Source organism: Schistocerca serialis, chromosome 8 (assembly GCF_023864345.2).
Source record: "Schistocerca serialis cubense isolate TAMUIC-IGC-003099 chromosome 8, iqSchSeri2.2, whole genome shotgun sequence".
NCBI lineage: Eukaryota > Metazoa > Arthropoda > Insecta > Orthoptera > Acrididae > Schistocerca > Schistocerca serialis.
In genome coordinates, this window is record NC_064645.1 from 443,272,189 (window position 1) to 443,286,546 (window position 14,358).

Genomic DNA, 14,358 nt, shown 5'->3' on the forward strand with positions numbered 1-14,358 from the left:
TTCTCATTAGTAAAAGAGAGAGAGAGAGAGAGAGAGAGAGAGAGAGAGAGAGAGAGAGAGAGAGAGAGAGAGAGAGAGAGAGAGAGAGAGAGAGTATTCATTGAATAGTAGCTTCATATTTTTTGTACTCCTCAAAATTGTAAATATTTACAGGTGAAAAATGGAGACCTAATTTTTGGATTCAGTTGTATAAAACATTTTTCCAAAAAAGAATCGGTTTGCTTGAATCATGCATCAAGTGATGTAAATTTATCAATCAATATTGCAGAGATGTTAATACCTAGGTGTTGTAACCTGTGAATTTTTGTCTTAAAGTTATTAGGGAAACATGTGAAATTGGTCGGTTAAACATCTAAGAGTTTTAATTTTGTATTTAATCACACTTAAATGTAGCCTACTACCTTGGTAAATACGTAACCACTAGTTTCACAGAGAAAATTCACAACATTCACTGTTTATAGAAAATATAATGGCAACAATTACTTCAACAATCAGATTGTTTCATTATTGTGAGCCTTGTTTGAACAATCAGTATTTCAGTGGTGTGTCTGCAGCATAGTGAGTGGGTTCTCTTGACTGAGTGTGGCTTGTTAAGTGATTCATAAGACCATCAAATGTTTTGATTGTGTCTTTTATAGCATATATCTCTTATTAGATTTTTTCGTTGGTGTTATACATTGTGTATAATTTCATTCAGTAGCAATTTGTCTGAAATTTAAGCAGATTATAATGTGCACTTAGAGGCCAAATACATTATTTAGTTACTGATTAGAGATAGATGCAGAAGGGAACAGCATACCTTTCTGCTCAATTGGGCAAGGAAATAGTGGAACAAAATGCCATGTCACTTTCTTTGCCAAAAAAGTTGCTTTAAAATGGTTTGCAGATTTTAGTGATGAGGAAAAAGAGTTGTTGGTCCGACGTTCTGATGCAAAGCTGGACAATACCCCTCAAGTTTGCCTACAGCCCTGTTATTGACACAATATGAGAGGTTACAAAAAAAATGCTTCAATCCCTTTGGGAAGGTGAATCTAATGTTAAGGCAGGAATTCGCACTCTTGATACTGAAACAGCTAATAAGGCTTCTAATATGTTGAAGAAGCTGCTTGTTAATAACATAAAGCCAGGTCAGAAAATTTGTCCGGCTTGCAGGACTACCTTAAATAAACACTTAGACGAAGCTTTATCAGCCTCATCATCACATTCTGATGAGGACTTTACACCAAAAGAAGAATTAAATAGTAGCTTATTGTCTATCGGTATTTCACCCCTGAAGAGAACAGTAAGCTACAGAGATAAGCCCCAATATGTGAAGAAGAAAATTCAAAAGGCTCAAAATGTGATTAAAAACAGAATTGTAAATGCAGTGGGAGTAAACCGACGAATTGAAGATGCTAGTGATATTAAGGAATGTGGAAACTGCCGACTATGCACATTTGCTGACTGAACTGGAAGCCAAGATGCAGAATGCAATTCATAAAGAACAGATGCAAATTTTAACCTTGGCACCTGTAAGTTGGACAGTCAGACAAACAGCAGCTCAGTTCAGTGTGTCCGAAAGAACGGTGAAGAATGCTCGGAAGCTTAAGACAGAGAAGGGCATTCTGGCTCTTCCCAAAAATAGGCAAAGAAGGAAATTACCAGCAGAAGTTGCTAGTAGAGTGCGAAATTTTTTTGAAGATGATGAGTGTAGTGGGGTGTGCCCTGGAAAAAAAGATAGTATTTCAGTTAGACTTTTAGATAGAAAGACATACATGCAGAAAAGATTGTTACTTTGCAAAGTATGTTATCTAGAAGAATATAAATGGTCCAGAAATAGGGTTTTCAAAGTTTTGTGAACTTAGACCCAAATGGTGTGTAACAATAGGATCAGTTGGAATGCATGCAGTTTGCATCTGTGCAATTCACCAAAATGTTAAGCTTATGTTTAGCGGAGTTGGTATACGTGAAAATTATAAGGAGATTCTCAGCAGGCAGTTTGCAGTTTGAACTCTAAACAGTGCACGCTACATATCGCTGTGAAAGGTGTCCTGGGCCCAAAGCTATAACATCTGAAATTGCCAGCTATTTCCTAGATCATGAGCCACAGGAAGTTATTGTGTTTAAGCAATGGATACATACTGATCGGGCCACACTGGACACGAAGCAAATGGTAGTGGATGAATGTATTGACAATGTAAAAAATAAAATATGGAGTCTGTCATGCCATCATTACATTGCCAAGCATCAAAGCTTGCATCTTAAAGGCCTTAAATGTCATCTGAAAGACGAAGAGCTTGTTGTCCTAATGGATTTTGCAGAAAATTATTCTTTTATCATTCAGGATGCTATGCAAGGCTTCCACTGGGACAATAGTCAAGCAACAATTCTTTCATTTATTATCTACTTTTGTCAAAATGAGAAAGTAGAATCTTTAAGTTTTTGCATTATCAGTGATTGTTTGCGGCATGACACTATTACAGTTCACGTTTTTATTAAGGAGCTCATCAAATATATAAAAGCACGGTTTGCACAGATATCCCACATTCATTAATTCAGTGATGGCTCCAGTGCTCAATATAAAAATTTCAAGAATTTCGTAAATTTGTGCTATAATAAGAGTGATTTTGGAATGACAGTCTAATGGAATTTTTTTGCTACTAGTCACGGGAAATCACCTTGTGATGGGATTGGAGGTACAACAAAGCGGTTAGCAGCAAGAGCAAGCTTGCAACGGCCACTTAATGGACAAATTCTTACTCCCCTAGATATCTTTCACTTCTGCTCTGAAAGCATTAATGGAATTAAATTTGTTTTCGTCAGTAAAGATGAAATTGAAAAAAATATTGTGTCACAAGAAGAGAGGTTTAAACTTGGACAAACTGTAGCAGGCACTAGAGAAAATCATCGCTTTTTACCTATTGATGAAACAACAATTCAGGTCAGCAGAGTTTCAAATGATTGTTCATCTTTTCTAGCTAAAATGGGTCACAGTAATGAAAGAGGCATATTAATGTCTGCTCTCCAACCAGGACAATGTGTTGCATGCATCTATGAAAACATGTGGTGGATTGGGAATATCTGTGAGAGCTCCACAGAGCAAAGGGATGCATTAATAAACTTTATGCACCCACATGTTCCAGCAAATTCATTTTATTGGTCACCAAGAAGTGACAAGTGCTGGGTTCTGGAACACCACATTATTGCAGTTATTCCTGCTCCATCAGTAAATTCGTCTGGCCGGCAATACACCATTCCTCTTGATATTCATCAGAAAATTAATGTAGCATATCAAAAATTGAAATAGGTTAGAGGAAACAATCTTAAGGTACCCAAGAGTGCCTTCTAATTTTACACAGGGCACTTACATAATTTTACTCAGGCTTATCAACCTGTGTAAAAAAAACCTTATCAGGCTTGGGATCCTGTGGTAAAGAAACCCACCCGTGGCTGTTGTTGCTAAGCTATCGGGCGTGGCACCTACAGCAATGGGAATACTGGTTTTCTCTGGTGAAATGAAACTGGCAGTGGTTAAGCCACCATGGACCATAGCAACTCATTTATACACTTCTTTTCCATCAGTAAGCTGGTGTTGTTCATTAAACAGGCCACTAATAATTAGATGATTATGCAAATCAATTTTACGATTTACATTCATTCTTAATAATAATTTTGTGTGTGTGTGTGTGTGTGTGTGTGTGTGTGTGTGTGTGTGTGTGTGTGTGTGTGTGTGTCAAAAAGTGTCGAACTCGAGAGAGAGAGAGAGAGAGAGAGAGAGAGAGAGAGAGAGAGAGAGAGAGAGAGAGAGAGAGTTGGGGTGGGGGGGGAGGGGGGTGACAATTAAGAAATAACATTGTTTCTATTTTTATTCTTATGCTATTCGGACTTAAGCTAGGTCCTATTCATCAGGACTTCTTATTTCAGACATTAATAAACATGTATAAGGCAAAATAAAATATTTCAGGTATAATTTGAGTGCCAGAAAAATGTGTTCAAACTTCCAGTGCGCCTCTTTGATGATGCTACTTTTTAGGGCCTTATATGCTTGCATTGCAAAACCAAATCCACTTTTCTAGATAGTTTAGAATATGCTCTTTCTAATGACCATAGTTCAGAAGAGTTTGGAGAAAACACTTTTTTGAAAAATTTGAACAAACATACCCATTTTTAGCACTTTTTGAAAAATCGGCAACTTCACCCTAGATTTGTGAAATAATGGAAAGCAATAGGAGAATGAAATTTTATATTCTAAGACCTCGTGTTGGTGAGTTATGGTGTGCAAAGTTTCACGTACATCCCACAATTACTTTTGGAGATTCAAAAAACTAAAGTACGCATTTTTTTTTTAAACAGCTATTTTTTCGCCCAACTTTGCTTCAAATTATCTATATGAAAATTGCTTAGAAATCCTTTTCTTAATATTTTACTTTAAAGAGCTCTAAAAGTTGTATAAGATGGCCAAATTTTATTTCTTTCATGCAAATACTTACAGAGATATCTCAAAGTTTCTGAAAATTCAAGGAAGCACTATAGAAAGCTGTGCTATGGTCTTAAACAAGTGACTGTATCTCCGAAAGTATTGAATTTCTGAAACTGAAACTTTACCAGTGTACATTGAGAACATGTGTGAATGTTCATACAAAATTTCATCAAAATCCATCAGGGTCATGTGGGAGCCTCTAGACCACTTGGCATGGAATGACCCATATCTCTTATTCGGCAAAATACTCTCCTCTTTGAGTGGTATCATCTGCCAAAATCTTGGTATCAGAAACCATTTATGAGATACAAGGGATTTACTAATATTTTATACTGGCTTTTTCACTGGTGTGCTTGTTCATGATGGAGTGCTTTACATACATTCCATTTTCTTGACATTGGAGACGGACAGCGATATCCTTCCAATTTTAAAGAACAGTTCAATATATTATCTAAATTTCATATGCAGCTACATATAATCTAACACACCAGATGCAAATTCGTGGCTACTCATATTTTTCACTAATAACCAAGAATTTGTTACTGTACTTTCCCTAACATTGAAATATCACATTAACTATGACCATCAACGAAATGATAGGCAGTTCATCATAAAGCTAACGAATGAAGGTATAACATGTGCAAGAATCAGAGCTCATTCGTGAATAATTTCTTTACGATCGTTTGATAAGATTGCAGTTAGGTCGGCTGTCTGTTCAGGCAGTCAAGCAAGCTTGACAGGTCAACGTTCAGCACCCACTGGCACCGACACTATCACCATTCACTGTATACTCAACTGCCAGAAGTCGCAACTAATCTTAAATGCACTATAATCACACCAAGCCAAAACGTTAGCTTCAGGCATGTTCATTCCACTCCACTTTCACACATTTCCTCATATATTGAATGGCAATGTTCTGAGAGGCAGAACACAACTTTGGTACTGAAAGATACCCATTACTAAGGATCATATTTTCAATATCCTGCCAGCAGCCATAACAAAAATTTTATTGGAGCATTCTTCAAACAAACCATGTTTCACAAACTGAAGCCAAAAAAATGGTTGAAAAATTGTTAGGACTGATTTTTTCATCCCAACTTTGCCAATAAGTAGTACAAAAAACATAAAAGACACTTCCTATATTAATAAAATGCCGAGAAAAATGTTTTACATAATCCAACTATTCCAACTCACAAAACTATTAGACTCAACTTTGTAGTTAACACACAGACATTTCTAAAACTTTTGGTTTTCTGTATTTTGAACTCAAAATTCAAAGTTTTGAGTTGTATTTCACAGGAACATCTGTTCACCATTTCATTCAAACTGGGGATAGCACCTACTAAACTTATGAAGTCATACATAATATTAGAAGCAATAGATGTATGTATTATTCCTAACAAATTATGTTTAACATAAAATCTGACTCGGGAAAATCTTCAGTGCAGTAATATGATTTGCACAGATGTGCTCTTAACATCTATGTTTAATGATACATGGCTACAATAGTCTAAGAATTGTCATATGCATTTCAACACATGCAGATGTCTGTAATAAGTTTACTATTAATTGATTAGATTAGATTAGGTCCAGTTCTTGTACAATAGACCCAAAAGATGAGACAATTCTCGTGGGTGTAGAAAACGTCAGAAAGTATAATAAAACATCTAAAGTAATACTTACTACAATGATCATTTGTTAGGAGACCGTCAAACTAGGCGAATACAATACAGTAAACTGGAAAAGCTAATATTTACAGAATGAATACACTATCAGAATGAAACATTGTTATGCAGCCATAACAAAATACCTAATCTTGACTGCTGTGACAAAGTGCTGTCAAAACTGAAATCAGACAGGCATTTTTACTAAAGCTTGCTCAACAGTCTCTGTTAAGATATTCATCTATAGAGTAGAAGGAGTTGCCTATTATCTGAATCCAAGTTTTTAATGGTTGCTGGCAATTTATTGAAAATGTGTGTTCCTGAATATTGGACCCCTTTTTGGACCAAGGTAAGTGATTTTAGGTCTTTATGTAGATTCTTATTCGTAGTATTGATACTATATATCGAGCTACTGGCAGTAAATAGAGATATTACTCGCAACAAATTTCATAAAGGAATAAATATACCGAGAAGTTGTAGTTAAGAGTACAAAGTTCCTTGAACAGGTTTCCGCAGGATGTTCTCGAACGTACACCACAAATGATTCTCATTACACGCTTTTGCCACTAAAAACTTATGTTCGGTTTGATAAGTTGCCCCAAAATATGATCCTGTATGACATAACAGAATGAAAGTGAGCGATGTATACAAGTTTTTTATTATATTTATATCTCCTACATCTGACATCATTCTCACTGCAAATACAGAAATGTTTACGTGCTTAAGCAATTCTGTGGTATGCCCTTCCCAACTGAATTTATAATCGAGTTGTAATCGCAGAAATTTGACACTATCAACCTCTTCAATCTGCTTGTCTTCATGTGTTACACACGCTGGAGGAAAATCTCTTACAGGTTCTGAACAGCATATAGTGGGTCTTTTCAAAGTTTAATGAGAGTGAATTAGCTTTAAACCATTTATTAATGTCAATGAAAATTTGATTAGCCCCTATTTCTAAATTTGTACTTGACTTGCAACTTACTGCAGTGTTTGCATCATCTGCAAACAAAACAAATTTAGCATCTGGCAATGTAACAGATGAGAGGTCATTAATGTACACAAGAAAAAGCAATGGACACAATATGGAACCTTGAGGACCACCACATGTAATTAATTCCCAATCAGATTAAGACTAACTGCTTACTGTACAAGTACATCGTAACTACACCCTTTGTTAAGACAAACAATTTTGCAGCACTGCTGGCGACTGTAACATTCTAATTTACGTAAGAGAATGGTGTGGGTCACACAGTCAAAAGCTTATGACAGGTCACCAGAAAATGCCAGTAGCCTCTAATCTATTGTCTAATGAATTAAGTAAGAAATTCAAACTGTGACTTGGACAATATATTACTTGCAGTCAGATGCTTAAGGACACACTTGAACCCAACCTTTTCCAACATTTTTGAGAAAGCCAGAAAAAGTGAAATTTGTTGATAGTATCTCTTTACCCGCCCCCCCCCCTTTTTATGTAAACAGTCTTAATATCAGCATATTTTAGGCAGTCTGGAAATGTTCCGCTGATGAGATTAATTACACAAAATAGCTGAACAAAGAACTCAACTCACATGAGCACTCTTTCATTAACTTCATTATATGTTATAATAATAATAATAATAATAATAATAATAATAATAATAATAATAATCTTACAGAAGCAATAGACAACATCAAATTACAAAATATAAACAAAATTATATGCAGGAGTTATACGCACAATATTACAATAGTTTTATAAATAGTAAATAGACAAGAGATACAATATATAAAGTGAGGTAGTATAACCAAATCAATCAGAATGTACCAGAACAAAATACAGGAAAAAGTCAGAATACAGAATACCAAGACAGGAAAACATATTATACTAGAATACGTAGATTTTAAGGATTTTATGATGGATGAGTGTAATTTCCATTTTACTGAGGTTATTTATAAAGACTGATCTCATACTCCACTGCACTGTTCAACGAACCTGAAAACCCTAAGCTGTCAGTAACAGAAATGAAATACTGTAAGAGGCTTGCAACTCTACGTGCACTTGTAACAAAAGTCTCATTTATTTTTAGTTATATTTGTTACTCTTCTTTTACCGGTGTGTTTGTTAGGATTGCAGTACATGCTTGTTTCCTTCCTCGTCTAGTTGTAGTGTGAGCTGCTGCCTTAGGGTGTGGTCTGATATCTTCAAACGTTCTGTATCCAATAGGGCTAGGTCTAATTCCGGAAGATGAAGGTGTTGATACTGAAACAAACTCTTTTGAAGAATCACAGACTTCCACAGCCATATGCCTGAAACCCGAAAACCACTAATCACGTAGCTGGGTGTAAAAGCTTTAGAAAAAGCTCTACCAAAAATATCGGAGATACCATAGATACAGATAGATTTCCCTGGATGCGCTGTCATCCATTCTCCTGCAGCAGAATTGTAATATGCCTTCAGTGGACCATACACTGACTTATCAAGGGGCTGCATTTTATGGGATGTATGGGGAGGAATTGTCAAAAGAGTAATTCCATTTTCTTTTTCAAAATGTAAGGATTCCAAACTACTATGACTATCAAGATTGTCCATGATAAGTGCTTTGTGTTGCGCACTGCATTTTACATATTTATGAAAATGTTTTAAAAATAAAACAAAATAATCAGCTGTCATCCAACCGCTGGAATGAGTCAAACCACTGGTTCCAGGAGGAGCTCCATGCAGCACCCTATCCTACCAGTTCACACGTGGAAAGATCACGAAAGGTGGGATGTGGCCTCCTATAGTATTTATTGCACAACATGCTGTCACAAGTTCACCTCTCTCGGCAGAAGTCACTCGGCAGAAGTCACTTTTCCTACCTGTTTCTCTCCTCTTACACCCACAATTTTTCCTGGTTTGTGAACTGTAGTAAGACCCGTTTCATCTATGTTCCAAATAGATTCTGGCCCAAGAACTTCCCTAGTGATAATCTGGCGAAGATTATCAAAAAACTGTCTAACATTGTGTTTATTAAAGCTGCGTCCTCTGCTTATACTGGTTCCTTCTGGTGTACGAAGAGAAAGTTCAGGGTGCCTTCTCATGAAATCTCGGAACCAGTCATTTCCAGCTTTGCCCTCTTTCTTCCAATTTTCAGGAATTTTCTTTTTATTTTCAGAAGAAGATTGATATGCAAATGCAAGCACACTTTTTGCACTCAGGCCATGGTGTAATTTGCTTGCCGTTTTCAAGTATTCACATAAAGAAATTTCCTCCTCAGTTGAAAACACCTGAGACTTGTTGTATGTAGAAGAATAAGAAATTTCAGTATCTTGACTTAACTGCTTCCTAACATAACGTTTTAAGGTCATTAGTGGGACTTTAAATTCTTTCGATGCTCCTCGGAAACTTTTTGCCCCCAAGACACGCCATTACTGCAAGTTCCATATTTCTAGAGTCAATTTTTTTTCCTAGCTTTGACTCCCTCTTTCCTTTTATATGTAAGACCCATAGTTATGCAATATAAAGCAGAATTATGATACTTTTTGTTTTAATTTATTGAACCTAAGTTTCATTTTCACCCATATTGTATATTTCAAAGCATTATATTACAATAAAATGTCTATATATCATCATTTGTTGGGGTTTGTATGTTTTACAATAATGTGATACCAGGAAAACAAATGTTTGGGAAACATTTGAACAGGGACACTTGATCCCTGGACAAGTCTCACCAAGTTCTTGAGGATCAAGTCTCCCCATAAGACACAAGTAAACAAAATTGCTTCTGAATGCTCCCTAATGTACAATTAGCATTTATTTTCAGTTATACTTTACGCCTTAAAGTATGAACTTATATAGGAAATAGTTACCAGCATTATTTCTTACAGAATTAATATGTAAAAATAATTGGATTCACTTACCAAAATAAAAGTTAATTCCGTGAAAAATCTTTCTTTCCCTCCTACTGGACAGCAACAACAGTTAAACTCACCACCCTCCCCTACAGATTTCGCAAACGTAGCAATTCATTAATGTGCCCATAAGGTCTCACAAATATACAGCCTCAGTAGAATATTACCATATGTTGATGCATCATTAAATAATTCAACACTCTCGAAACAGAAGAAACATCATTTGCAAACTGGTAAAGATATCTGTTCACCAACCATACTATACAGCTCACCACGTCCTGACAATTGCTGGATGGTCGCTAGTTAGAACTACTCGAAACAACCTTTCGCATTAAACAGCATTGTCTAGTGTAAGATTTTATAAAGACAGTACCTGTGCAGTTAATATCAAGGCAAAAATACAGGTGGTTGTAAAATTTAAAATCATGTGAGTAATGGAGAAAACGACGGAGGAGATACAAAGAATGTGCTAGTACTACAGTACATTACCAACTGCAATAATAAATGGGAGATAATTACCAATATTACTTGCGTCAACAGCTGTTAAATCCATTGCTAATTGTATTGGCACCAACAAATCTGCGTCCTGCAATCATTCAGACAACATTACAAAACAATGGAATTTTGTAACTGTTAAGTCAATCCTATAAAAATTAGTTTCACCTTCTTATTGCTTACTTCTGTATCCTGCAAACTTCAAAGCTTCCCGAACTTCACTAAAGACAAAACTTTTGTGTTCTCCACAGTAAAATACTAATTATGGATACAACACTTAACACACAAAGCTTAAAACGTTAACACAATGTCAGCTGTCAATTTGCTTCAATGTTATGCCAAACTGCGTTCTTTGTTCTTCCAACTAAAATATAAACTACAAATGTACGACGCGCCAAACTTTCGCGCACATGTTTCCAAAGATTAGCTTTAAAAGCTAAAGTCACCATAAAGCTCTTCTTATCGATTCCTCCAAAATCGTTCGAACATCCTTGCAGTTCTCAAAAGTTTGCAACCACATGTTTGAGATTTGAAATGTTAATTCACTGAATATTTCCATTCCCACTAGAATGACAACCGATACTCGATACACATTTAGAACGAACGGAAATTCAGCAAATTTCACAAAGCATTTCAAATTGGGACATTCACACAAACCATCAAAAAAGAGAGTTAAGGCCCGTCCACACGCAACGATCTGTCTGCGCAAATGTCTGCGCACATCACATCTGCGCAGACAGATCGTTGCGTGTGGACAGAGATTTGCACCAAACTAAGGTGTGTGCAAACCTGCAATTGGAGTTGGAGGTTTGAGCGAAACCTCTCAAATCTGTGGGTTCAAACCACATCTGCGCAGACAAGTTGGAGCGTGTGGACAGGAGATCGCCGCAAATCTGGCGCGAAACAGCTGTTTGCTCAGTCTAGTGTTTGTATTTGTGCGCACAGGGCATTAAAATGGCTGATACTCGTCAGTGTTCTCGGGAGTTTGTAAGTGAATTCATTGAAATATATAGAAACCACCCATGTCTGTGGAAGATTAAAGTAAAGAATATAGTGACTGAGACAAAAAGACAGCAGCATACAATGCTCTAATTGAAAAATTGCGGGTATTATTTCACTCAACTCTTGTTTCGATATTGCAGTTGAAAATTCCAAATCCTTGTAGCTCCTTCCTGTTGCTAGGAATCTTAATGTTACCGCCAGCCGTTCATGAGGAGAAATTGCCCTTCTCTATACAAGTATTTTTTCTCATAAGCAAATAATTTCGCCAGTCGTTAGGTTAGCAGCCACTGTCTATACCATTTTGACCACTTTCTCTGTTTCCTGCGGTTGGTCTGAATGTTTTTTGCAACACAAGTTGCGAACACAGACCACGACAGAACTTCCTCCATTTCTATATTTCAAAATAACTGAATTAAATTTTTGACGTTTACGGGGAGCGTAGTCGCTTGCCACTGTATTTCTTTTCTACACCGACAGATGGCGGGCGGGTAATAGATCGGGGTTTGTGTCGTGTGAACACATCACATTTGCAGCGATCTTTTGCATGTACAGACATCTGCGCCGATGTCTGCGCAGACAGATCGTTGCGTGTGGACCGGGCTTTTTTACGAACATCCTGAATAAAAGCCAAAATGACTCATGCAGTACTGCCGTCCATAATCCAAAAATACTGACGGAACAACCAAGTGCATATGCAAAATTGCAAGATGGCCGCCGAAGGAGATTACAGGTATTTTCTCCGTCCGCTAAAAGAGCTTTATTAGGAGGAAATAGTGCCAAATTTAAATTTTCTTTGCTTCTAATACTTACTGTAATGTCCGTTCATGTCACACAACTGAATATTAGCATCCTGGCAGAACTTCACCTTGAAAAAACTTTGTATTTTGTGTGACATGAACACAAAAACTTCTATTCAAGTTTTCTTTATAACGCAAAATTCGTTAACAATAGACAGCTACTACTTTCCTCAGTGTCTATTGTCGCAATAAAACTGTAATTAAACGTCTCTAAATCGTATTTAACTAACATTTCGTATTGTATGCTAGTTACATAGACGCGATCTAGGCCTAAATTTTCAGAGCTATAAACGGTTAAAAACCTGGCCGAACACTCTTGATAACGTAAATTCTGCAAAAGCAAAGTAACTAATAATTCAATCTTCTGTCATTGTATCTCTAAATCAGTACAAAAACAACAACCGCACGTAAGACCCTCGTGCCTTTTTTTGTTTACATGCAGCCAATCTCGCATTCTTGACAAATTTAAAACATCCTTTAAACTTAAATACTATTTCGAAACATACCATGAGTGAGAAATTTGGGAACTGTTATAGGGTAGTGAGTAGAGGGATTTGTTGCCAATCTTGTACGAAATATTTTCACTGGTGGGGGATGCAGTGGGAAGAATGTTGGAGGAACAGAACAGGCTCTCTCCTGGAAGTGTCGAATATGCAGTAGGGACATTTTGATTGGGGAACAAGAAGCAAGAAGGGAACTGGTAAGGATCAAGAGAGATAGGAGGGAGGAGGGTGGTTTGGAACTGGCAGCTGGTAGGAGGGTAGGAAGAGAGAGAACACGATCTGACGGTTTTATGATCAACACCAAAAACAGGTATCTACCACTGCCAGAGTCAAGTGGAGGAGACCATTGGGTAGAACGAGGAGCAGGAAATGTGCAGCACACTTAACTCTTTGAGGGGCAGTGGCTATCAACAGGCATTATCTCTTTCAAGGGCGGTGGTTATCAATGTTAACCACCTATTTTACGACACCTGGTGACCGAATGGGGCAGCAGTTGTCACTGCTAGCCACAGAGTTAGTTGAGGAAGTTCTCCCTAGATGGCATGGCATTGGATATCACACTTTTTGCTTTCCTATTGTTGGTAAAGCACAATTCGTTTGTTGCCTTGCAGCAGTTTTGTGCCGATTAGTTGGTGTACATCTTGAAGAACAAATTTGGCCCATATATACTACTTTCATTTCCAAGTAAGTATTTTGATATGTAAATTTAGTTCATGCTAATGACCAGTGCAATAGTTACATGAAAGAAGTTTACTTATTTCATATTTTTGTTACTTTAATCTAGGCTAGCGCTGCTAACCACCACGCAACTGGGACACAGCTTTCATTCAGTATGGCTAGGAGGTGTCTTAGTGGTGATGAAATACGAAAACGGCTTTTCAAGGACCTTCCATCAGATTCAGATAGTGAAATAAGTTTGTTAGAAGACTCTGACATTGATCCTACATATAAACCTGACTGTGATAATATTGTGTTATCATGTTCTGAAGAGAGTAGCAATGAAGCAGATGATAATTTACCAGAAAGTAATCATCACTTGTGCTATAATAAACAAAATGGTTCAAATGGCTCTGAGCACTATGGGACTTAACTGCTGAGGTCATCAGTCCCCTAGAACTTAGAACTAGTTAAACCCAACTAACCTAAGGGCATCACACACATCCATGCCCGAGGCAGAATTCGAACCTGCGACCGTAGCGGTCGCGCGGTTCCAGACTGTAACGCCTAGAACCGCTCGGCCACTCTGGCCTGCGATAATAAACAACCTTGCATGGCTACAATTCCATCAAATGATGATTCGTCTACCTCTGAATCGGTTTCTCTGTCCATGCTTAGATGTACGAGATCACCACTGGCTAAAGCGACGACATCTGTGACAGTTAATTCTTCACATATACATCCAAACATCCCAAATCATTCTGGTACCTCTGGTGGATCTGAAAGGGTACCTATTGTTCAGGATGATCCTCCACAATGGAGCCAAAATTTCAGAGTTGAAGCACTGCCTAATTTTGTGGAAAAAATGGCCCTACAGCTGTTTTTACAGAGATATCAAATCCATCGCCACA

General features: G+C 37.2%; 1 protein-coding gene across 1 annotated transcript in view; it reads right to left on the reverse strand.

Moving 5' to 3' along the window:
* Positions 1-10,904, reverse strand: part of LOC126416795 (lymphoid-specific helicase-like) — a gene marked incomplete in the record, with an annotated part of 155,008 nt that extends 144,104 nt beyond the window's left edge. The window contains 2 exon segments of the mRNA XM_050084665.1: positions 10,513-10,579; positions 10,672-10,904. Of these exon segments, the coding sequence (XP_049940622.1) occupies positions 10,513-10,546 (34 nt within the window).
* Positions 10,905-14,358: the final 3,454 nt, after the last annotated feature.